Here is a 25,671-nt window from a genome sequence, read left to right as displayed (position 1 = left end):
GAAATTTCTTTCCGACAAACGTTCCGAAATCGGTACAAAATCTGAACTATTTCCTCTCCGAAAAAATCGTTTAGAAATCTGAACGACTTTGCTTCCGAAATTGTTCAGACGTGTCGGACATCAGACATTTGGTGTGCAGGGTAGCCGGCATCACTTGCGGCGCAGACAAAGAAACCACCTGTGTGGTCTGCAAACATAAGTGTAAAATGATGGAACAATATTCAAACCTCTCAGAACGCTGACCTGAAAACTTAACAGGATGCCGTCGGTGAACCATCTGCATGATGAGATGAATATTCTTCCAGTACGGCAACACAATGACATCGCACCTGTTCAACAAAAGGGTAGTAACTCAAAATTTGGAAATTTTCACTTTTTAATAAAAAACGATAGATAATGATCAACTCCATCCACTGTAAAAATGTCACATTGGTTTGTCTACTCTTTCGTCAAAAAATACCGTTATTTCACTCTTAGTATCCTCAGAGTTGCTAGTTAAGTATGAACAGGTTTTTGTCTCTACTGAAAAGTAAGAAATTTTGAGTTGCTTCCCTTTTGTTGATTAGGTGCGACATGATATCGTTGCAGTACTTGCTCAGGTGTTACCGTGGGAGTCATCCTAACCTATGGTGAATGGATCTTCATGATTTAAGAGAGAGAGAGAGAACACCTAGATCGGCAAGCCTATGAAGCATGTTTCAATAGCCTTCACACAGATACAGTCGCAGATGTATTATCTATCATTTGAATGCGATCCCCAGAAAACATTCCCCATAGATCGCAACTGAAGAACGTCAGCTGCCACGATAAATAAGAGTAGTTTGTTTCAAACAGGTTGGGTTTGGTGCTGAATTTCCTTTGGGCACAGATTGATGAATCCGTGCAAATCATCAGTCCAGCAGGCCCTCACGTCACGCTTCACCTTTTCAGCCACGGGGTGGCTGAACCAACCTACTCAAATAACTCTTGAAAATAAATATATTCTCTCATATCGTGGAGTTGATCTCGATTCTGTTTTAAGCTCATCATCGGGAAAATACCTTCTTAGTAGGACTTTGGTAATTTCGGATAAAACCAATTATGGTTGACTCTTGCCCACTGGCTATCAGACATTATCTTCTTTTCGATTGGAAAACATAATTTTTTTAAATAATTATCATTTATTAAAATAAAAATCGTCTTCTATTAAAATAAAGATAAATATTATCTTTAAAATATCATCGATTTTAGTAGGAGATGCCAGTGTTGGACTTGATCCAATCCAAGTAGCTGGTCAAACGGGTGAAGGCAGCTGGGTAACCCTTGGCACAACCGGCAGAGGAACCGAAGGAAGTCAAACCAACTTGGACCTTGGTAGATTCCAAAACCAATGGGCCGCCAGAATCACCGTTGCAGGTAGATACACCACCGGTGGTGGAGACGCAAATGTTGGAGGAGGTAACAATGGAGGTACCGTAGGTGGCGGCACAGACGGTGTTGGTGATGACTTGCATGCGGGCCCATTGCAAGTTGTTGGTGACAGAGGTGGCAGAGTCGGAGATCTTGCCCCAACCGGAAGCGATAACGTAATCACCGGCATAGGTGGAGTAAGAGCTGGCAATGGCGGGCAATTTAACGGCTTGGATCTTGGTGGTGTAGGAGACAGAGGGGATCTTGATCAAGGAGATATCGTTCTTCAAGGTGTTTGCGTTCCAGCCAGAGTGGATGATAATGTCGCTCTTGGAAACGGTGTGAGTGACTTCAGCGGAGGTGCGAACGGTGGCACCCAAGTAGACGGTGACGGAGGAGATACTAAAATTAAAGTAGAAAATTGAAGTCTGCATAGACAAATTGAAAAAAAAAAAATAAAAACTTACCCATCGGTACAGTGAGCAGCAGTCAAAACCCATTGGGAACCAATCAAGGAACCACCGCACCAGGAAGAGGAGAGAGCGCTAATTTTCAAGGATAGACCAACTTGATAGGGGAATTGACCAACGGAGGCGGTGTTGCCGTTGGTAATGCGACCCTCGGTTTCCATGACGGGCATGATAACGCTGCGTGATTCCACATTTTCGGCTCTCAAGTCGAAGGCAGAGGCGGTAGCCAAAGCCAAGGCAAAGACGATCAAGAATTTCATGTTGCTTCGGTGATACAACTGATACTAGTTGTAGGATAGTTTGGGCCTTTTATAGCAAAGCAAACCTATAATCTATATACAACTACCATAATTAGATTATATAATAGAAGTTGCCACCATATTTATGTTAAAACAAAAAACCCCATGTTTGTGATAAACAAATGAGTTTTCAAAACTGAAATGTTTATTTTGTTTCACAAAATGCGTAAAAAAACAAATCAATGGTGATTCCTATCAAAGATAAGCGAGTAGAAGTGGACACTATTATCATTTTGGCACGCTTTAATTGATTGAATAGTTCTGCTTCCGAAAATCGATAAGATATTGGACTAATTTGGACTATAAAACCATACACGAATGTTGAACTGAGTATCAGTTGTATCACCGAAGCAACATGAAATTCTTGATCGTCTTTGCCTTGGCTTTGGCTACCGCCTCTGCCTTCGACTTGAGAGCCGAAAATGTGGAATCCCGCAGCGTTATCATGCCCGTCATGGAAACCGAGGGTCGCATTACCAATGGCAACACTGCCTCCGTTGGTCAATTCCCCTACCAAGTGGGTCTATCCTTGAAAATTAGCGCTCTCTCCTCTTCCTGGTGCGGTGGTTCCTTGATTGGTTCCCAATGGGTTTTGACTGCTGCTCACTGTACCGATGGGTAAGTTTACATCTTTTTTAATCTTCTTTTGAGACTTCAATTTTTCGACTTCAATTTCAGTATCTCCTCCGTCACCGTCTACTTGGGTGCCACCGTTCGCACCTCCGCTGAAGTCACCCACACCGTTTCCAAGAGCGACATTATCATCCACTCTGGGTGGAACGCAAACACCTTGAAGAACGATATCTCCTTGATCAAGATCCCCTCTGTCTCCTACACCACCAAGATCCAAGCCGTTAAATTGCCCGCCATTGCCAGCTCTTATTCCACCTATGCCGGTGATTACGTTATCGCTTCCGGTTGGGGCAAGATCTCCGACTCTGCCACCTCTGTCACCAACAACTTGCAATGGGCCCGCATGCAAGTCATCACCAACACTGTCTGTGCTGCCACCTACGGTACCTCCATTGTCACCTCCTCCAACATTTGCGTCTCCACCACCGGTGGTGTATCTACCTGCAACGGTGATTCTGGCGGCCCATTGGTTTTGGAATCTACCAAGGTCCAAGTTGGTTTGACTTCCTTCGGTTCCTCTGCCGGTTGCGCCAAGGGCTACCCAGCTGCCTTCACCCGTTTGACCAGCTACTTGGATTGGATCAAGTCCAACACTGGCATTTCCTACTAAAATCGATGCTCTTTTTAAAGATAATATTTATCTTTATTGGAATAGAAGGCGATTTATATTTTAATAAATGATAATTATTTGAAAATATAACGTTTTTCCAATTTTAAAGACAAGAATCCACCATAATCGGGTTTATCCGAAATGGGTTTATCGAAAATTGACAATTGAAATTGACTAAAAAAACTATTCCCACGATGATCCCTGAATAGACCAGGGAATAGTGCTCTCATATCAATGAGTGCTGCTCGAGTTTATATCCTTGATATGGGGCATTCTTTTGTTGCCAAGTCCGTACGCTTGTCAAACGACGACACCACTTGGAGAGAAAAGATTTATGTGTTTGAGAAATGCTCAAAAATGACTCTGGATCTATCCTCAGTTCCAGGAATGTGGCTGCTTTAGTGGGATGTAACCACAGATCCACTAGAGTGGGTTTGGGAGATCAGTTGAAAAGGTTCAGTATGTCATGCGGCTCCGTGCCGCATCCTGTGCAGACCTTCTGCAAGGCGCTAACGGTCTTTACCCGATAAGAATTTTGGTGACTGCAATATCCCGAGCGTGATTGAGCCAAAACTAACCTGCTTTGTCGTGGCAGCTGATGCTCCCCGGCTGCGATAGATGCGGGATGCACTCGTAGGACTTTATTCACACTATATTTGCATATGGCCTCAGCAACAATGTCCATGTGAATGCTATTCAAACCTGCTTGATATGGTTGTTGATGGGGCTCTCTCCTGTATCGTTGGACCTTTATCTCTAGATCCTTCTTAATGTGACTACGTGTTGTGGGCCTTTCCATCATATTGTGACCGGTAACACTCGAGCAACTACTGCAACGAAAGCATCTCATTGTGTTGCTGTACTAGAAGAATCTTTGCCTCCACATGTAAATGGTCCACAGAAGACTTGATGAGGTACGCTGTTACTGTTTTCAGGGCGGCATTTTGACAAGTTTGAATCTTTTTCCTGGCACCTCATAGCTTACCACAGACTGACCGACCTATCGCGTTATATGTGGTCAACAAGGTTTCTTTATCTGCACACCAAGTGCTGCCGGCTAGGGACTTGAGGACCTTTTTCCTACTTTTCAGCTTGCCGCAGATAGCTGCGGCATGATTGGCCGACGTGTATGTTCGTTCTTCTGTTCAATCTGGCTCTGGGTCTATCTCCAGTTCCAGAAAAGTGGCTGCTTCGATGGGATGTAACCACAGATCCACTGGAGTTAGATGAGTAGGTTTGGCGGGGCAGTTGAAAAGGTGTTTTATGTCGTGCGGGCCCATGCCGCATACTGGGCAGATGTCTTGCACGGCTGCTGCGATAGATGGGGGATGTACTCCGAGGACTTTATTCACACCATATTTGCTTGTGGCCTTAGCAACTGCATCCGTGTGAATACTATTTAAACCTGCCTATATTGTTGGACCTCCCTTTCTAGAGCATGAATATCCTTCCTGATATGCCTGAATGTGTCGGGTCTAGCCAGCAGATGGTGATTGGGATGGCTCTCACGGTAACACCCAAGCAAGTATTGCAACGAAAGAATATCATTGTGTTGCTTTACTGGAAGAATTTTTGGCTCCTCATGAAGACTTGATAAAGTATCCTGTTGCTGTTCTCAAGGCGGCATTCTGACAGGTTTGAATATTTTTCCAATTCGTATCACATAATACCGGGGACCAAACTGGCGCCGCATAACTTACCACAGACCGACCTATCGATTTATATGTGGTCAACAAGGTTTCTTTATCTGCACCCCAAGTGCCGCCGGTTAGGGACTTGAGGACCTTGTTCCTACTTTTCAGTTTGACGCAGATATCTGTGGCGTACGCGCACGTCTTGAAAGTAGTGTCGAAAAAATCCACGATTATTGAAAAAATATTTTTTTTTAATATTTTTTCAATAATCGTGGATTTTTTAAAAAATATTTTTTTTTTAATATTTTTTCAATAATCGTGGATTATTTAAAAAATATTTTTTCAATTATCGTGGATTTTTTAAAAAATATTTTTTCAATAATCGTGGATTTTTTAAAAAATATTATTTCAAAAATCGTGGATTTTTTAAAAATTATTTATTCAATAATCCTGGATTTTTTAAAGAATATTTTTTCAATAATCGTGGATTTTTTAAAAAATATTTTTTCAATAATCGTGGATTTTTTAAAAAATATTTTTTCAATAATCGTGGATTTTTTAAAAAATACTTTTTCAATAAACGTGGATTTTTTAAAAAGTATTTTTTCAATAATCGTGGGTTTTTTAAAAAGTATTTTTTCAATAATCGTGGATTTTTTAAAAAGTATTTTTTCAATAATCGTGGATTTTTTAAAAAGCATTTTTTTCACTCATCGTGGATTTTTTAAAAAGTATTTTTTCAATAATCGTGGATTTTTTAAAACTTATTTTTTTAATAATCTTGGAATTTAAAAAAAAATATTTTTTCAATAATCTTGGAATTTAAAAAAAAAATATTTTTTCAATAATCGTGGATTTTTTAAAAAGTATTTTTTCAATAATCGTGGATTTTTTAAAAAGTATTTTTTCAATAATCGTGGATTTTTTAAAAAGTATTTTTTCAATAATCGTGGATTTTTTAAAAAGTATTTTTTCAATAATCTTGGAATTTAAAAAAAATATTTTTCAATAATCGTGGATTTTTTAAAAAATATTTTTTCAGTAATCGTGAATTTTTTATTTATTTATTTATTTCATGTTTATACTTATAACTAAATTACAAGTATAAAGGGAGAGTGAAGCCATGACTGCAGAGGTCTTAGGCTTACACAGGTAACTACATATTGTACAATTCAATAATTGTGGATTTGTTAAAAAAAGTATTTTTTCAATAATTGTGGATTTTTAAAAAAATATTTTTTCAATAATCGTGGGTTTTTTAAAAAAAATATTTTTTCAATAATCGTGGATTTTTTAAAAAAATATTTTTTCAATAATCGTGGATTTTTTAAAAAGTATTTTTTCAATAATCGTGGATTTTTTAAAAAGTATTTTTTCAATAATCGTGGATTTTTTAAAAAGTATTTTTTCAATAATCTTGGAATTTAAAAAAAATATTTTTCAATAATCGTGGATTTTTTAAAAAATATTTTTTCCTGAATCCTGAATACCTGAATCCATGATCGTGCAATCATCCCCATACGTTACTATTTCGATGCCGTCTGGAGGGTGCGGAATACAGGAGATGTAGAGGATAAACAGTTCCGGAGATATCACCCCACCTTGGGGAACTCCATGCTTTACTCTATGGGTTTTTGACTTCTTGTTCCTGAATTCCACGTACGACTGGCGTCCACACATATGGTGCTCTTGAATCAAATTTAAATGGAAGGTGCTTACACCCGGGAATATTCATAGATGAGAAAAATCAAAAAACAAAAAAAAAAAATACCCGGAGCGCTTTTTAAATTTTGACATTTTTAGGGGTTGTTTAGGTTTTTGCGATTTTGCTTGGAAACCGCAAGTCCTATCAAAATGGGAATAAAGAAAATGTTGTAGCTATCAAAATTCCCTACAAGATTGACCTTAATGATGTTTTCGTAGGTTTTACAGCTTTTGAGATATAGAAGTTGAAATTGGGACAATTCAAATTCAATTCAATTCTGTATCGTCTCCTTATAAAACAATGTCATGACTGCAATTACCCAACTTAAACTTATACTTAAAAAAAAAAATAAAAATAGCACAATCTAGGAAAAATTACAAAAGCCAGTTTTGTAGAGAATATTCACAGCTATAAGATTTTCTCAGGTCCCATGCCGAAAAGACTTGCCGTATTCAAGCAAAATCGCGAGACCCTAACAAAAACCCTAAAAATGTCAACTGAGCTTCTTTATCTCAAAAATGGTACAGCCTGAGAACAATTCATAAACATCAATCCTATAGAGAATTTTCACAGCTACAACATTTTCTTAAGCTCCATTTCGATTGGACTTGCGGTTTCCAAGCAAAATAGCGAAACCCTTAAAAACACCTCAAAATTTGAATTTTGACCGCGATTTATTTAAAAATCCCTACAGCGATTTTTTCTTGTTTTTGGATTTTTCTCATCTATGAACATTGCTGTTTCAGAATTCACAAAAACTTCCCCTGTGTAAGCGGTTCGCATTAAAAGTTAGTTAAGTTGCACCCTTCATGACATTGTTTTATAAGGGGGCGATACAGTCAGTGCATTGTCCCAATTTGAACTTCAATATCTCAAAAACGGTAAAACCTACGAAGATACCGTAAAGGTCAATATTGTAGAAAATTTTCATAGCTACAACATTTTCTTCAGTCTCGTTTTGATAGGATTTGCCGTTTCTAAGCAAAATCGTGAAAACCTAAACAACCCTTAAAAATGTCAACTTGAATAGCGATTTATTTAAAAAGCGCTCCGGCGATTTTTTTTTTTTTATTTTTCTCCTCTATGAACATTGTAGTTTCAGAATCCTCAAAAAGTTCCCAGGTGTAAGCACCTTCCATTTAAATTTGATTCAAGAGCACCGTGACATGTAATATTTCCAACAAGTGTTGGTGAATTTCCAGGTTCCAAATTTGTTCATACTGGCATAAAAATAAAGAAAACAAAGTAAATTGAAACCTAACCTGATATGTATTGTTGAGGTGATCATACATATTATTAAAAAAAAAACATTAATGCTATGATTGGCCCAACAATCATAGCAAATGACAGTATTGGCCCTAAGTTTTACAAATGTTGAAGTGATAATGAAAAATGAAAGTGATAATTGAGCGGACAATATTATCTACGGATTGTGACAATATGTTTACAATACACATTTTGCTTTTTTGTTCGGCTAATCATATTTTTTACGTACATGTAGGGCTAGATTTCCATTCGTTATCGAGGATATTTAGTGAAATTTATTTTCCAAAATTTAGCATTTCTTCATTGCGTGTTTTCCTCTCCAAAGTTACTATTATTTTCCACTAATTCTCTATGCCATGGATTGCATTTTATTCGATATTTACGTTATGGAATAACGAAATCATGTTATGGAGCTGGCAATTTGCATAAATTTCTTCTTTTTAGGCTCACAGCATTCATTCATTCATTAATTGGCTGGTGGGTTGCATGTAATCGCCGCCTATACGCCATGGATTCGCCGGCGCCGACTCTTGAAAAGAAATGTTTTGTTTTTTCACCATTATTAAGTTATTATTTGTATTAATATTATTGTTGTTGCTGTTGTATTCTCTTAGCTTGACCCAAATTAATTAATTTATCAATCGTCCATGAAATGCTTGAGTGTTTCTTTCTTATAAACGTTTGGTGTTTTTTTGTATTAATTTCTCTTTCTTTGTTGTTTTTCTTTTCTTTTGCAGGCGTTTAGTGAAAAATTATCAGCCCAAGAAAAAAGAAGAAGAAGATAATGAGTAAGTACTATAATTAATACAAAACAATAATACACATGTTTTATGTTAAACAATTACAAATGAAAAAATATATAAATAAAATAACCATTTATATGGTGTGGGTGGGTGTGGGTGGGTGTACGTGCGTGAACGAACTACCGCAGCTCTTTTTATAGAAACTTGCATAGGCCTCAATTAATTTGGATTATTATATTATTACAAATATTTTCCACTACTAAATACCGCATTATTGATACCATTTTAATTTCAAGTTCTTCCAAATAATTCAAATTGTTTATCCTAGTCGACGATAAGAATAATTGAAGTTGTGAAAAGGAAATCTATGAGTATGGAAAGTTCTTGAAAAGTGATAAGTAGTTATTTTCATGTTAAATATGTGGTGCCATCTTTACAAGACGAATGATAACATGAAAGAAGTAAGAAAGGGCAGGGCTATATCGGAAAAGCTCGATTTTGTATGTGCTACCTTACATCACTTCATTTATAAAGACAACACGGTGCTCTTGAATTAAATTTAAATGGAAGGTGCTTACACCTGGGAAGTTTTTTTTACAATGTTCATAGGTGAGAAAAATCAAAAAACAAAAAAATCGCCGGAGCGCTTTTTAAATATATCGCGAATCAAGTTGAAATTTTTAGTGGTTGTTTAGGTTTTCACGATTTTGCTTAGAAACCGCAAGTCCTATCAAAAAGAGACTGAAGAGAATATTGTAGCTATGAAAATTCTTTACAAGATTGACCATCACGGTATTTTCGTAGGTTTTACCATTTTTGAGATATTGAAGTTCAAATTGGGACAATGCACTGACTGCATCGCCCCCTTATAAAACAATGTCATTAAAGGTGCGCCTTAACTAACTTTTAATGAAAACCGCTTGCACAAGGGAAGTTGTTGTGAATTCTGAAACAGCAATGTTCAAAGATGAGATATATCCAAAAACAAGAAAAAAATCGCTGTACGGATTTTTAAATAAATCGCGGTCAAAATTCGCATTTTTGGGTGTTTTTTAGGTTTTCACGATTTTGCTTGGAAACCGCAAGTCTAATCGAGATGGATCTAAAGAAAATATTGTAGCTGTGAAAATTCTCTACAGGATTGACGTTTATGACTTGTTCTCAGGCTGTACCATTTTTGAGATAAAGAAGCTCAGTTTACATTTTTAGGTTTTTTTGTTAGGGTTTCGCGATTTTGCTTGAATACGGCAAGTCTTATCGGCATGGGACCTGAGAAAATCTTATAGCTTTAAAAATTGTTTTATAAGGAGACGATACAGAATTGAACTGAATTTGATTTGTGCCAATTTCAACTTCCATATCTCAAAAGTTGTAAAACCTACGAAAATATCATTAAGGTTAATCTTGTAGAGAATTTTCATAGCTTGAACATTTTCTTTATTCCCATTTTGATAGAACTTGTGGTTTCCAAGCAAAATCGCAAAAACCTAAACAAACTCTAAAAATTTCAACTTAAAAAAAAAGAATCGCGATTTATTTAAAAAGTGCTCCGCCGATTTTTTTTTGTTTTTTGATTTTTCCCATCTATGAACATTGTAGTTTCAGAATCCGCAAAAACTTCCCAGGTGTAAGCACCTTCCATTTAAATTTGATTCAAGAACACCGTGACAAGTCATTAAAGGACTTTTTTCTGCTACACCTCATAGGAGCATAGGGCTTCCACAAAGCATCGTCATCTTACTCAACTAGTTGCCGTTATTTGTTTGCATATTCCCATGTACATTATTTGGCCTTAGTTCTTGGGTAATTGTTCGTCGTCAGGTGTTTCTTGGTCGACCTCATTTCGTGAAATTTGCGGATTCCATTCAAAGCCATCCTGGTTACGTTACGAACAATTTTTCATATGCTGCGGTCAATCCATATGCATTTCCTACGTTTAATCTTCGTTTGTATGGTTTCCTGGTTCGTTAAGTTCCACAGCTCAACGTTACTTATGGTGTTGAACCAGAATATTCCGCATATCTTTTGCATGATGGTATTACGTTTGCGAGCAGCTTAATACAACTTGCAGTCGTCCAGATGCTGTTCTAGCTTTGCTTAGCCTATACAAAACGTCCATTTTTGTACCTCAACTCGTTGATACAGTGCTTGCTAGGCCTTCCCTGCAATCATTTTTCGAAATTTTTAAGCGTTTAACGATAATCTAAGATTCGCGGGGAAGATCAATTCAATCGCGGAAGACCGCACCTAACAATCTTCTGCGAATCCCCAACATAAAGTAAGTGTGTCCGGGAAGCGAATCTCGAGGAAGAATCGCAGATTAATCATATGGAAGATCATTACTTACTTACTTAGTTGGCCCATTACAGAACATTTGTTCCATAGACCGAACTAAGAAAAGGTCTCCATTCCTCTCTGTTTTTCGCTTGACTTTTTGGAATACCGCGCCTTTTCATTTCTTCATCCACTTGTATGCTCCATCGAAGCTTAGGCCTGCCGATTCTGCGTGCACCGCCATGTGGCATGTATTCATACGCCGTTTTAGCGGGTTCATCATAGCTCATTCTTATGATATGGCAATCGTTGCATCTCGATAAGTTTAACTATATTCATGTCTTTGTATAGCTTATATAGCTCGTGGTTCATACGACGTCGATATTCACCGTCAACACAAATCGGCCCGTAGATCTTTTGAAGAATTTTCCTCTCAAACACACCAAGCACTGCCTTATCTGCTTGCGCAAGTACCCAAGCTTCGGAGCCATACATTAGCACGGGTAGTATCAGCGTTTTGTAGAGTGTAATTTTTGTTTGACGAGATGTGTCTTTGTTTTTAAATTGCTTATTTAAACCATAGTAGCATCTGTTGGCCAATACAATTCTTCTTCTTATTTCACAACTGATGTTGTTTGTTGTGTTTATGGCAGTGCCGAGGTAGACGAAGTCTTTAACTACCTCAAAATTGTAGGTACCAACTACCACGGTTGGTCCGAGCTCTATGGACGCTTTGCGCGTCGACACCATCAATTTGGTCTTTTCGCCGTTAACGCCAGACCCACTTCCTAAAGGTATCAGTTACTTCCTTTACTGATCGTCCCATGATGTCTATGTCATCAGCATAAGCAAGTAACATGTGGTGTAAATTGTGCCATTTCTTTTGACATTTGCATGTCCTATTACCTTTTCCAGCAAAATGTCGAAAGGCTGTCTCCTTGTCTGAAACCTCTTTAGGTACAAAATTCTTCGGAGAGGTTCTTTCCAATTTTAACTGAGGACCTAGTATCAGTTAAAGTCATCTTACAAAGCCGGATGAGCTTTGCGGGGATACCAAATTCAGACATTGCATGGAATACCTTTGATCGGAGGGGACTGTCGAATGCTACTTTATAATCGACAAAAAGGTGATATGTGTCGATCTGCATCTTTTGGGTCTTCTCTAGGATTTGCCGCAGGGTAAATATCTGGTCAATGGTAGACTTGCCAGGTCTAAAGCCACATTGGTATGGTCCATTTATTTCGTTGACCATTGGCTTTAGTCGTTCGCACAATATCCCTGACACTATCTTATAGGCAATAGGGAGAAGACTTATGCCCCTATAGTTGGAGCATACAGTCTTATCTCCTTTCTTGTGGACGGACATAGAATGCTCAGGTTCCAATCGTCGGGTGCTAACTAGCTGATGCATACACCTTATCAGCGCGTCGCCTCCGGTTTTAAACAGCTCGGCTGGTAAGCCATCGGCTCCTGCTGCTTTATTATTCTTCAGCCGGTTTATTGCTGTTTTTACCTCATCTTGGCCGGGCGGTATACATTCTATACCATCTTCTGGGATTGGATCTGTGGTATCATCGTCTTCGCTACTATTGGATACCAGCAGATTGGAGAAATTTTCCTTCCATATACTGAGCACGCTATCTGTATCAGTTACCAAATTACCTTGCTGGTCTCTACAGGAGGATGTGCCTGTACCAAAGCCATCTGTTTGATGTTTCACTCTTTGGTAGAATTTTCGGACTTCATTCTGGCTCCTATACATGTCGATTTTTTCACACTCCCGCTTTTCCATTTCTCTCTTTTTCTTGCGGAAAAGACGTTTCTCTTCTCTCCTTTTCTCCCGATATCTCTCCCGTGCGCTACGCGTTGCTACTGATTGTAATGTGGCCCTATATGCCGCATTTTTCTCTTCGGTAGCAGTACGACCATGAATTCCTTTGTGGAGGTCTCTGGAACCCAAGTATGGATTTAGCGGCTGTTTGCATGGAGTGGGCAATATTTTGCCATTGTGTTGTTATGTTATCGGGACAAGGAGTGCTCGCGTTAAACAATTGGGCTAGTTGAGTGGAATATGTTGTGGCTATCTGTTGTGTTTGCAGCCTATCGATGTCCAACTTCCGCGTTGTGTCTGTTCGTGCTTTATTTGCAACGTTTAGACGGGTACGTACCTTTGCTGCAACAAGGTAGTGGTCCGAATCAATGTTTGCGCCTCGGAACGATGGTACATCCAACACGCTTGATGCATGTCTTCCATCCATCACAACGTGATCAATTTGATTTCTTGTTCTTTGACCTGCGACAGCCAGGTGCCCTTATGAATATCGAGATGATTAAATCTGGTACTGCTAACTACCATGTTTTTTGCAGCTGCAAAGTCTATCAGCCTCATACCATTGTCAGATGTTTCACTGAGGAGACTGAATTTCCCGACTGTTGTTCCAAAGATATTCTCCTTTCCAATTTTGGCATTAAAATCGCCTAGAATGATTTTAATGTCATGGGCAGGGCAACGGTCATATGTTTCTTCTAAGCGCTCGTAAAATATATCTTTGGTCTGTTCGTCCTTTTCTTCAGTGGGAGCATGAGCGAAAATAAAGCTGATATTGAAGTATTTAGCTTTTATTCGAATTGCAGCAAGTCTTTCATTCACTGGGGTGAAGCTGGATACCAGATGTTTTAGTCTCCGACTAACTACGAATCCGCAACCAAACTCATGATTTACGTCATGGCAGCTATAATACAGTGCGTCACCTTTAGGTGTTGTTGTGACGCCTTTCCCAATCCATTGTATTTCCTGTATGGCAGTAATATCGGCCTTGTACTTCTCAAGTACGTCTGCCAATGCGAAGACTGCGCCTTCTCTATAAAGAGTGCGAACATTCCAGGTGCAGATTCGCAGATCATGGTCCTTAAAACGTTTGCGGGGTTCGTCAACTTTAGAGGGGTTTGTTTTTCCTTTCATTCGTTTTTTCATAGTAGGCTGTTTTTTTCTAGGGGAGGGTTACTAACACGAACGCGCGGCACATGTTAGCTCACTACCTTTAACGGGTGTTAAAGGCAGTTCCCCAGGTGACACCACGGGGAGGTCAGTGTCCATTTGAGATGAAAGAGGGACCAAGATAAATCATCCCTTACTCCCTTTTTTCTTTTCTGCTTTACTATGATTTTTAATTGTTCCTTATGTTGTTGGTGTTGTTGGCCCACCATAATATGGAGGGTATGATTACATTTTCATTCCTTTTGTAACACATCGAAATATTCATCGGAGACCCTATAAAGTACTAGTAGATATAATCTTGATCAGGGTAAAATTCTAAGTCGATATAACCTTGTCTGTCCGTCTGTTGAAATCAAGATAGAGCTTGCAAATTTTAAGACAGAGCTCTGTAATTTGGTATAGAAATTTATATTACTCCTAGAATGTTTGGTATTGAAAATGGACAATATCGGTCCACATTTTGATATAGCCCCAATTGAACGGTACCCCCCGATTTTCGGTATTTTGGAAGTTTTTGCCTCATTATCACACCGAACGGGCTAAAATTTGGTACTTATTCTTCATTGGGGGTATTGAGCTTTCCCTCAGAAATTTGTCGGTATAGGTCCACTCTTTGATATAGCCCCCGTAGAACGGTACCGCCCAATTTTCGTTATTTTGAAGGTTGTGTCCACAATAACCCATCGAAATGGTTGACATTTGGTATTGAGTCTCCATTGGGGGTATTCAACTTTTTCCTGTAAATTTGTCGGTATAGGTCCACGCCTTAGTCTAGGCCCCATAAAACGGTACCTCCCTATTTCCGGTATTTTAAAGGTTGTAGTCTCAATATTCCACCGAAATGGCTGAAATTTGGTACATAGTCTTCATTGGAGGTATTGAACTTTCCCCCAGAAATTTGTCGGTATAGGTCCACACCTTCATATAACCCCAATAGAACGGTACCTTCCGATTTTCGGTATTTTGAAGGTTGTGGCCACAATAATCCACCGAAATGGCTGAAAGTTGCTACATAGTCTTCGTTGGAGGTATTGAACTTTCCTCCAGAAATTTGTCGGTATAGTTCCACGCCTTCATATAGCCCCCATAGAACGGTACTCTCCGATTTTCGGCATTTTGAAGGTTGTGGCCATAATAATCCACCGAAATGACTGAAATTTGGAATTTGGTCTTCTATGGGGGTATAAAACGTTCCATAAGAAATTTGTCGGTATATGTCCACACTTTAGTACAGCCCCCATAGAACGGTTCCTCCTTATTTCCGGTATTTTAAACGTTGTGGCCTCAATATTCCACCGAAATGACTGAAATTTGGTATTTCGTCTTCATTTGGGGTATTAAAAGTTCCATATGAAATTTGTCAGCATAGGTCCACGCCCCATATAACAGTACTACCCGATTTACGGTATTTTGAAGGGTTTAGCCCCATTATCACACCGATATGGCTGAAATTTGGTACTTTGTCTTCGATACGGGTATAAAACGTGGTACCAGAAATTTGTCGGTATAGGTCAACGCTTTCATATAGCCCCCATAGAACGGTACCTCCCGATTTTCGGTATTTTGAAGGATATGGTCACAGCAACCCACCGAAATGGCTGAAATTTGGTATTACATCTTTGTTGGAGGTAAAAGCCTTTCTGACTGAAATTCGTCGGTATAGGTTCACGTTTCGAAGAATACTTCCCAATCTTCGTAATTCTGAAGGTTGTGTCGTCAATATCCCACCGAAAGACTGAAATTTGTTATTTAGTCTTCCATGGTACACGGATTCCTATATCCCCCATAGAAGCGTAACTCTTCATTTTCTGTATTTTAAAGGCTTTACCGAAATATCGGAAATTTGGCATTTAGTCTTCTTCGAGTCTAAAAACTTTCCGCCAGAAATTTGTAGGTATAAATCGACGTTTTTATATAGCCCCCCATAGAACGATACCTCCGGAATTTCCGTCTTTTGAAGGTTAGCAATATTGTTTTACCGGATTCGATCAAATTTGGTATTTAGTCTTCTTCATAAACGAACGGAAACTAATTGTTTCATTTTTTTTTTTTCAATAAAACTCGTGGTGGAGGGTAGGTACACCAAGTTCGGTCTGGCCGAACATAACGTCGTTCTTACTTGTTTTTATTTATTATGGCTTTTATAAGGGGTTGTGCAGAGTTATTCCTCCTCCCTTCCTATCCACTATATGAAGATTGGGATGGCTCTCGCGGTAGCACCCGAGCGTGTACTGCAAAGAGAGCCTGTCATTGGATTACCGTACTGGCAAGTATGCATAACGCCCGCTGACGCCATAAGTTCTCAGGGGTCTTAGGGTCCACCCTGTTGCAGTTCTCATGGCGGCGTTCTGACAGGTTAATCCAGGTAAATCCGTGCCGCATAGGTTAATCCAGATCAACTGCAGAGTTTACCACAGACCAGTTTCTTTATCTGTACCTGACGCCTAGGGCATACAATTTTCCGCACACGTAACGATCTCAATGTCGTCTGGAGGAGGATAAATACAAAAACCGTAGAGTTTAAACAGTTTCGGAGATAACTCCCCATCTTGAGGAACTCACCATTTCACTCTATGGGTCTTCGAGGTCTTGTTCTTGAATTCTTCTTCTGATGTGAGAATTATGAAAGTTTCAAGAGTCTTTGCTACGGGCTACAAAAGCGAAATCGATCTGTACAATTCACCTTTTCTGGCTGTTATCCTTGCCTGCCTTCAGGAGCGGGACCACTCAGTCCATTTTCCAGACTTTGGACACGATGTGGGTGTGGCTAGCGACAGGTTGATAACTTTCGTGAGATACTCAACTCCTGGCTCATCATGATGTTTCAGAATTACCATGGAAATGCTGTCTGGGCCTAAGGCTTTGGATAATGACATTAGCAACATCATCAATTGTGAATTCTGGTGGTTCCCCTCTTTGTCGGGAAGAGGTCTAATGCTACGTAGTACTCTTCTCCTAGACCTGTCGCTCCAGGGGTGCTCGACAAATTGTCGATTAAAATAACCAGCACCCCTACTCGGATCAGTAAACGTAACGTTATCAAACGTAACTGAAGTCCTATTTTCCTTATTTCCAGGGTTCGAGAGTGGCTTGACCGTTACCCACAATTCACTAATTCCAGCTACAATGTTGCAACTCTTCAGATGATCTAGCCAATTTTTGCGCTTGTGCTCACCAACCATCCTGTTAACTTCCAATGTCAACTCCCTAACTCTGGGGTCACTGCGGTTATCTCGAGAAGCTTATCATGCTCATTTGATAGTCCCACGGCATCTGCTGGGAAATTTGGTCTTACTTCGGGTATTCGGCCAGCACGTGGATAGCGAACGGCTGCAGCTGCAATGATGTCCCTCAACATATTTTCTGCTACCAAAGGGATTGTTGTTATAGGAGCATAGGTTTTATGCTGGCTTGGCAGCTTTTTGTCTCGGGTCAATCCGGTAGAATGAATTCGCTTTCGCCGTCGGATTGTACCATAAGGGTTGGGCAGTTCTCTGAAGCGGATTAGTTTTCCCATGATTGATGAAAGTGTGGCTTTCAGAGGTGATGAAGTCAGGCAGTTTTCTGATGTAGACGAGCATGGGGAGATGTCAATTTGTCAGACTAGGTGACATAGCGGTTATGGCTGGCGAACCATGACACTACTATCAATCTGCTCAGCAAGCGCGCCTTGGTCATGGCCGAGGACTGAATGCCACCACTCATGATGGGCTTTAAAGGCGCCCACGACCAGTCGGTTATAACCTTCCAAAAGCGAGCTAATGTTGAGACTACGAGTATAACCTGGAGTACAACTATTAATCGGCGGTATATGTACGTTAAGCAACTCTACGACTGCTATCTAAGCGAGATAGGTCTGTATTGAACAGACTGGTGCAATGGGAAAGCTCTGGTGCGATCATTCCTCAGTACGTTGTAACCATCACGACGAGTCCAGAACAATCCTTGAGATGCACCCACTCCCGGCATCTATTCCATCTCACCGAAGTTTGAGTGTGGTGGATGCGTATGTGACAAACTGAGCACATATAAAGTAGTCCTGGTTTTCTCCGTCCTGGCACGGACCAAAAGAATCCGGAGCAGGTATTCCGGGATATGCTGTTCTCAACACAGAAAACTATACAAATCCAAATATGCGTACACTGAGGTGGCAGCCGTTGGTCAGAACACGGGTGTTGTGTGGTTCCGTTGTTGTGTGGTATGTAAACAGAGGTGGTAGGCGCAGGCTGCAAAGCTGATGTTGTGATGTTCCGGCTCAATCCGGGATGTTGAAGAAACCGCCGCCGTGAGATTTTCGGAATTCATTCCGACTGCTGTATATCACAAGTTCTTTTGATATACGTTTTCCTCACTCTCACTACGTAGCGCTACAGTGCAGTGTTCCCGTAGTGTCCATAGGGAGGTCAAGTTCGAATATGGCTTCATCGGTCCACGGTTTTGTATAATCCCTGTATTATAGATATTTTGAGATTCACAGTGGTCACAAAACCTCTCGAACAAATATGTTGTGGTATAAACATTGTTCGACAACGTCCCATACGGGACAAGGGAGACTTCTCTCATATCAATGAGTGCACCCCGATTCATATTTAGCTCAATGATATGGGAACTACTGTTTATCGCCGAGTCCGAACGGCGTGTCTTAAGACACGCCAATGTCGCCAACATTACTGAGGGGTATATGTTGTGGTATAGTCCCCGTATAACGGCACCTCTACTTGCTACTTTTTCACGCCCAGTAAGCTGTAAAATAAAATAGATATTTTATATTCGTAGTGGTCACAGAACAATTTTTTGGCATAGGTCAACAAGTTTTGACATTAAGTGTTCCCAGATATAAACACAACAGCTCCACCATAAATAAAAACAAAATCTCTAAAATCGTTTTCACCTTTTTATTTTACAGATTCACATCATGGCAAGCTTTCCGTAAAGTTCTCAATGAAATCAGTGACTTGGCTGGACAACGGGAAGTTGTTGCTGAATCCCTGCAATTACAAATTATACAAGGCATTTCATTGCTATCCAAAACCCTGAGGGAAGAACGAAAAGTAAGTTTAACTAGCAATTTCTCTCCTAGCCATTTCTCAGGGCCACAACATTTATAATTTTTTGTTTCCTCCTCATTTTTTTCCAGAAATGTCTTGCCAATGGCACATATTTGCATCAAAACCTCACCACACAATTGGCCGCATTGGAACGGGCCAAACGTAACTATGAGAAAGCTTATCGTGATTCAGAAAAAGCTGTTGAAAATTACAAAAAGGCTGATATGGACTTGAATTTAAGTCGAGCAGAGGTGGAACGTTACAAGAACATCATGACAGCAAAGATACAACAGTCAGACGATGCAAAGAATGAGTATGCCAATCAATTACAGAAATCAAATAATCTACAACAACAGCATTATCATGAACTATTACCAGAGGTAAGGAAATTGAATGAAAAATTCAAATTCTAACTGATGTATAATAATAAATGTTCTCCCTTTTGCAGGTATTTAATCGACTGCAAGAATTGGACGAAAAACGAACTCGTGGTATTAGAGAATTTATTATTGGTGCCGCCGATGTTGAATCTTCTGTGGCACCGATTATTGCCCGCTGTCTTGAGGGTATGGTAAAGGCCGGCGAATCAATTAACGAAAAAGAAGATTCATATAAAGTTATCGAAAGGTTTGCATACCATTTGTGTTGTGTTACCGTTTTTTCCTAAAATTATATCTTATTTTGTTTTCTTTTGTTTGACAGATATCAATCTGGTTTCACACCACCAGGTGACATACCTTTCGAAGATCTATCAAAAATGGATACTCTTGATACATCCCAAGAATCCCATTATAATCATGTACAGTCCAGTCATTTAACCGTTAAGGGTACCATAAGTGCTAATAAAATTAAGAAACGTGTTGGAATTTTCAATATCTTTGGCAGTAATAAGGTAAGTTGTTGTTGTTGTTTTCTTCGATCTTTTTTGTTTAGTTTTAGTTTCGATTTTTTGGATGTTTTGTTTCTATGGCATTGTTTAAGGAAGAGTTTCCATCGAATTGTAGGTGCATATACCCCAAGAGATCTTCTTCAATCTATAGAAGATCTTAAGAGGATTTCCACTGTTTACGTAAGTACTCAGGAGCTCTTATTCGGTCCGAAGAAGACTTCAAGAGGCATTTGTTCGGTATATAAAAGACCTCAATCAGTCTTGTTGGGTATATAGAAGATCTCAAGAGGTCTACAGAGGACTACAAGAGGTCTTCTTCGGTCTATAGAACCCTATAAAAGATCTTCTTCAGTCTACAGAAGACCTCAAGAGATCTTGTTCGGCCTATAGAATACTTCAAGAGATCTCTTCCGGTCTATAAAATACCTGAAAAGGTATTCTTCTCTCTATAAATGACCCCAAGAGGTCTTCTTCTATCTACATAGTATATCAAGCGACATTCTTCAGCCTATAGAAGATCTTCTTCGATCTATAGAAGTAGTTCAGCCAAAACTACTCTGGTTTGTTGTTGTTGTAAGAGTGGTTTGTCGTAGCAGCTGACGTTCTTCTTCACATGTACTCCCAGGACCGCATTCACACAATTGATACAACTATTGCAAGTAGGGTAACATGGTGTGCCACTGGTGTGCCTTCGTGAGTGCCGATTTTATTGGTGCTACATAAATACCGTCCAAAGGAATGTTGTGAGTTTATCAACGATTCCCTTTGACGATCTTTACCTGGTATTGGATACTAATATACATATCGATGGTCTATGTATCTTTCTCATCTTCACATTGATTTTGCTCTCGTCCCACCAACAATATCTGATCATAGCAGCGGCTCGTGATTCAAGAGGTCTTTTTCGGTCCACAGCAGACCTCAGCAGGTCTTGTCCGGTTTATAGAAGATCCCAAGAGGTCTTCATCGGTATATAGAGGACTTCAAGAGGACTTCTTCATTCTACAGAAGACATCTAGAGGCCTGCCTCCATCTATTGAAGACATCTAGAGGTCTGCCTCCGTGTAAAGACTACATCTAGAGGTCTTCTTCTGTCTACAGAAGACCTCAAAATTCTTCATCAGCCTTTGGAGGATTTGAAGAGGTCTTCTTCGATCTATAAAATACCTCAAGTAGTCTTCTTCGGTCTTTAGAATACATCAAGAGATTTTCTTCGGCCTATAGAAGATATCTATATAAGTCTTGAGGAGGCCTTCTTCGGTTTACGGAAGACCATAAGAGGTATGTGGTCCGGCACGTGGTGGCTCATCGACAATCTTGTTCCCGACAATGTCACAGAGTTCCGGTATCCAACAAAAAGTGATTTCGTTCTGTAGCACTACTAGGAAATATCTACAACGGGTTTTAACCACAAAGCAATTGAAGTTGGTTTGGTAGGGCAGTTGAAAAGGTGTAGTGTATCGTGCGGGCCTGTACCGATGTTTTGACCTACTCTGTTTTGTTGTGGCATAACATATCGAGTTTTATTTTTGGTTTCTTTCAACGAGGTTTCTTTGTTTGCACCCCAAGTGCAGCCTGCTAGGGACTTAAGAACCTTGTTAGCACATCTCAGTTTATCGCAGATAGTTGTAGTATGTGCGGAAGACGTAAACATACTTCGAATTTCTTTCCCTAGTATCTTTATGTCTGGAGGGGTGGTATACAGGAATGGTAGTGGTTAAACAGTTCCGGAGGTATGACTCCCCACCACCCTTGGGGACCTCCCTGTTTCACTCTACGGGACTTCTTGTTCTTCTTCCAGATTTCCACGAACGACCGACATCCACACACACAATTGCATATGATTGGCAACTGGATAGCAATTTCTGATGCTGCGAAGGAAACCTCAAGAGTCATATTGCAAAGAGAATATTGGTCTCTACAATTCACGTTTGCTGGCATCCTTGCCTGACTGCAAACCATCTTGTCCATTTTCCAGCCTTCGGACACGATGTGGGTGTGGTTAGAGATAGGTTGGGAACTTTGGTGAGATAATCAACTCCTAGCACATTCATTTGTTCCGGCATTACCATGGACATACCGTCGGAGCCTAACGCTTTGGATCATTAAGCATTCCAATGGCATTTGCAACATCATCCATCCTTGGCGGGAAGAGATCTAATGCGACGTAGTGCCCGACAAATTGTCGATTAAAACTTTTCGTATAAGTGAACGTAACGTCGCCAAACGTGACTGAGATCCTATCCGTCTTCTTCCCATGGTTTGAGAGCGACTTTAATGGGCCGATTCCGTACAGCGAGGCGAGTCGTGTCGCGTTGCCAGTTGCAATTTTTCCATTACTTATGGCAAAAGTCGCACGACGACGTCAAATTTTGTCGCCGTAATGTTCATTTTCCGGCGACAACAAATTAGCTGTCACCGTTCATTTTTACTAACGAATAAAAATAAAATAAAAAAAATAAAAATAACTTGTTATCGACGATTATTTTCTATCGCTGTACGTAGTGCATTTTTTAAATTTTGTCGCAGAGACGATAGACGACGCGACATGACTCGCCTCGCTGTACGGAATCGGCCCATAACTCTTCAGATGCTCTAACCACGCTTGTTTCGCTTGTGCTCTCCAACCAATATATTAACTACAAGCGTCAGCTCCATAACTCTGAGGTCACTAGGGTTGGATCGACGAAGCTCATCACAGTCATTTGTCATTCCCACGGCAGCGGGATCTGGATTGACCAGAAACAATTGGGCGATATCACCATTTAGACCGCGCCGGTATATCCTAATTTAAAATAGGGCACAACGTCCAATTTGTTTGATTATAAAAAAAAACTTTCACCCTTGGACAGATGGAACCTCCAAGGTACATTAAAAAAGTTGGCCATTTCTGGCCAGCAGAAATTGAATTCTTATACAAGAACATAGCAGATTTTGACATTTTAAGTGTACAACAAGAGGAACCACCTTGACCTTTCTGAAATTCCACACCCTCCAGACGGCATAGAGATCGTGATGTATGCGGATGATTGTACGATCTTGGCGTCGATGACATATGTGATAGGTTAAATGTCTACATAGCTGACCTAGTGCAGTTCTTCTATCTGAGGAATATGAAAATATCCGCCGCTAAATCCACAGCCACGCTGTTCACCACATGGACGGCTGAGATGAGGCTCCCACTGAACATATTGGTCGATGGGTATAACGTTCGATAGCATGTTCAAGTCGTCCGCGCATGCCTCAGCTATTTGCAATAAGATCAGAAGTAGGAACAAGGTTCTCTAGTCGCTGGCCGGCAGCACTTGGGGTGCTGATAAAGAAACCTTGTTGACCACCTACAATGCAATAGGTCGGTCTGTGGTAAGCTATGCGGCGCCAGCGTGGTCCGCAAAGGTTAGCGCATCGCAGTGGAAGAAGATTCAAACCTGCCAGAATGCCGACCTGAGGACTGCAACAGGTTGCCTCCTCATGACACCAGTGGACCATCTTCATGAGGAGGCGAAGGTTTTACCGGTGCGTCAGCACAATAAGATGTTGTCGATGCAGTACCTGCTAGGGTGTTACCGCAGTGAGCATCCCTGTCACGATTTAATGGACAGGCTCCCCCCACCCAGGCACGTCAGGAGAGACCTTCATGATCTAGAGAGAGAGGTCCAAAGGTATAAAAGAGAACAGCTAGATCAACGAGCTTATCAGGCAGGCTTGAATCGCATCCACACCAACATGGTTAAGTTTTAGGATGCGCAGCTGCTGTAAGAGGCAGCCACTCCACTCGGAGACCTTGTGGTCCATTGTGATCATCCTGTTTTGTTGAGATCGGATATTGTTGTTGATATTGTCTGTTGTTTGGTGGTTCTGCATGTGGTTCTGTGTGTGATGATGACTGTTAATGTGTGGTGATATGATGATGTGTGTTGATTTTTGCTGGTGTATATGTGATGGTGGTTGTGTAAGTGTGGTGATGATGGATATTGCATCTATGGAGTTGATTGTTGTGATGTGATGGTGTGTGGTTGTGTGTTAGACTGGATACCAGTTTGTTGTTGCTGGATGGGGGAGGAAGAGGTAGGAGAGGAAGAGACGGGTCGGGGGGTATAGGAGAAGGATGAGGGAAGATAAAAGAAAAACAAGAGAGGTATATTAGTTATTAAAAAGACTAACATGCAGTTAAGTTTGTCTGCCCCATAGCCATTTAAGACCTCTACAGTATTCAAGCAGGACTGATGGGTCGAAAGAAGAGAGGTAGGAGAGCGATTCAATCATATATATGCCGAAGAGACTTTATCTCCTGGCCGACAGTCTGGGGCACTGGCACAGTAAATGATCAATCGTCTCCGTCTCCTCTGCATCTTCACACAGCCTGCAATAATCACTGCTGCTAGCCTCCCATCTGCACGTCATTGATCTGATGTTGCAATGGCCAGTAATGACCCCCACAACAACCCTGATCTCAGACTTGCATAGTGAGAGGAGGGAATCAGTTCTACGTGCCGAGATCTCCGGCCAGATTGACTTAGCCACCCGACAACCAGGAGCGTCTAGCCAAGTTCTTTTGGTTTTCTCAACGTGGAACCTTGTGAGTTTGTCAATGAAGTGACAAAGCGGAGGTCGCACTCCAACTTCCAGTTGTATATCGGTTGATTGCGAGCCTCGCCTTGCCAATTCATCCACAATCTCATTTCCCACTACACCGCAGTGACCAGGTACCCAACAAAGTCTTACTGGCAATCTGCAGGCTTTCAGAGCAGTTCTACAGTCTCGAACGATCCTAGATTTAATAGTGAAAGATCCTAGAGCTTTTAGCGCAGCCTGGCTATCTACATATATAGTAACCGCCCTGTCTGCTAAGTCTGTCCTCCCCACTAGTGCCTCTAAGGCCTTCAATACTGCAAAGACTTCTGCCTGGAAAACACTACAGTTGTCGTTAAGTTTGTACGAGTACCTGAAGTTCAGTTCGTCTGAGTACACTCCAGCACCCGTGCCGTCTTCCATCTTAGACCCGTCAGTGAAGATGGATAGGCTATCGGGTATTGGTCTGCACTGAACCCATGCGTCCCTATTGGGAATTAAGACGTCAGGTATATTGAAGTCAAGAGACGGTGAGATATAGTCAGTCTCTCCCCCTCTGTCACCAATCTCTACCTGACTAATAAGCCGCCGCAGAACAGATGCATGGCCAGCCATTGAGCAACGCCACATGTCAAGTTCCCTAAGCCTCAAAGCACACCTGGAGGCCTGATGCTGAGCCAAAATGTCCAAAGGTTGAACATTTAAAACAGCATTCAGCGCCATTTGAGGAGTGCTTTTTATAGCTCCAGTAATGAGAATTGACGCGGCACGTTGCACACTGGTTAGCTTTGAAAGATTTGTTTTTATACTAAGTGAGTGCCACCACACAAGACAACCATAGGTTAGAATGGGGCAAACCACAGTATTGTACAACCAGTGTATAATGTGTGGTTTTAAGCCCCAGCTCCTTCCTATGGTGTTCTTACAGGAATATAGTGCAATTAACCCTCTTTTAGCTCTCTCCTCGGTGTTCCTTTTCCATAGGAGCCTATGGTCCAGTACCACTCCAAGGTACTTAGCATCAGTGGAGAGGTTTAGTTGCACCCCATCCAGAGTTGGTGGAACAAACTCAGCAGTATTCCTCTTTCTGGTGAATAGTACCAACTCTGTCTTCGCCGGATTCACACCAAGTCCATTTTG

At 40.6% G+C, this 25,671-nt stretch overlaps 3 protein-coding genes across 47 annotated transcripts in view; 2 read left to right on the top strand and 1 right to left on the bottom strand.

Moving 5' to 3' along the window:
* Nucleotides 1-25,671, top strand: part of Cip4 (formin-binding protein 1-like Cip4) — a 278,889-nt gene that overhangs the window by 223,164 nt on the left and 30,054 nt on the right. For all 45 annotated transcript variants that reach the window (XM_073982913.1, XM_073982874.1, XM_073982887.1 and 42 more), the window contains exons 4-8: nucleotides 8,744-8,794; nucleotides 18,929-19,073; nucleotides 19,160-19,450; nucleotides 19,519-19,697; nucleotides 19,773-19,962. In XM_073982913.1, the coding sequence (XP_073839014.1) occupies nucleotides 8,744-8,794; nucleotides 18,929-19,073; nucleotides 19,160-19,450; nucleotides 19,519-19,697; nucleotides 19,773-19,962 (856 nt within the window). The remainder of the gene's footprint in view (nucleotides 1-8,743; nucleotides 8,795-18,928; nucleotides 19,074-19,159; nucleotides 19,451-19,518; nucleotides 19,698-19,772; nucleotides 19,963-25,671) is intronic.
* On the bottom strand, nucleotides 1,212-2,134 carry LOC141402153 (serine protease 1-like). The gene is made up of 2 exons (XM_073982921.1): nucleotides 1,857-2,134; nucleotides 1,212-1,791 (listed from the first exon to the last, which is right to left on the bottom strand). The coding sequence occupies exons 1-2, from the start codon at nucleotides 2,117-2,119 to the stop codon at nucleotides 1,227-1,229; spliced, it is 828 nt and encodes a 275-aa protein (XP_073839022.1). The 5' UTR covers nucleotides 2,120-2,134; the 3' UTR covers nucleotides 1,212-1,226.
* LOC141402154 (serine protease 1-like) lies at nucleotides 2,487-3,481 on the top strand. The gene is made up of 2 exons (XM_073982922.1): nucleotides 2,487-2,776; nucleotides 2,837-3,481. The coding sequence occupies exons 1-2, from the start codon at nucleotides 2,514-2,516 to the stop codon at nucleotides 3,399-3,401; spliced, it is 828 nt and encodes a 275-aa protein (XP_073839023.1). The 5' UTR covers nucleotides 2,487-2,513; the 3' UTR covers nucleotides 3,402-3,481.

This window comes from Musca autumnalis, unplaced genomic scaffold, assembly GCF_047663935.1.
Source record: "Musca autumnalis isolate F117 unplaced genomic scaffold, ASM4766393v1 scaffold_4, whole genome shotgun sequence".
NCBI classification, from domain to species: domain Eukaryota; kingdom Metazoa; phylum Arthropoda; class Insecta; order Diptera; family Muscidae; genus Musca; species Musca autumnalis.
Note: the sequence above shows the minus strand (reverse complement) of the source record. Positions and strands in the feature narration are given on the sequence as shown.

Excerpts from the sequence above, each read along its gene's own strand:
- LOC141402153 (XM_073982921.1), bottom strand. The coding sequence starts at position 2,119 with ATGAAATTCTTGATCGTCTTTGCCTTGGCTTTGGCTACCGCCTCTGCC. Across the intron at positions 1,792-1,856 it reads GCTGCTCACTGTACCGATGG|TATCTCCTCCGTCACCGTCT; the intron begins GTAAGTTTTTAT and ends CTTTAATTTTAG.
- LOC141402154 (XM_073982922.1), top strand. The coding sequence starts at position 2,514 with ATGAAATTCTTGATCGTCTTTGCCTTGGCTTTGGCTACCGCCTCTGCC. Across the intron at positions 2,777-2,836 it reads GCTGCTCACTGTACCGATGG|TATCTCCTCCGTCACCGTCT; the intron begins GTAAGTTTACAT and ends CTTCAATTTCAG.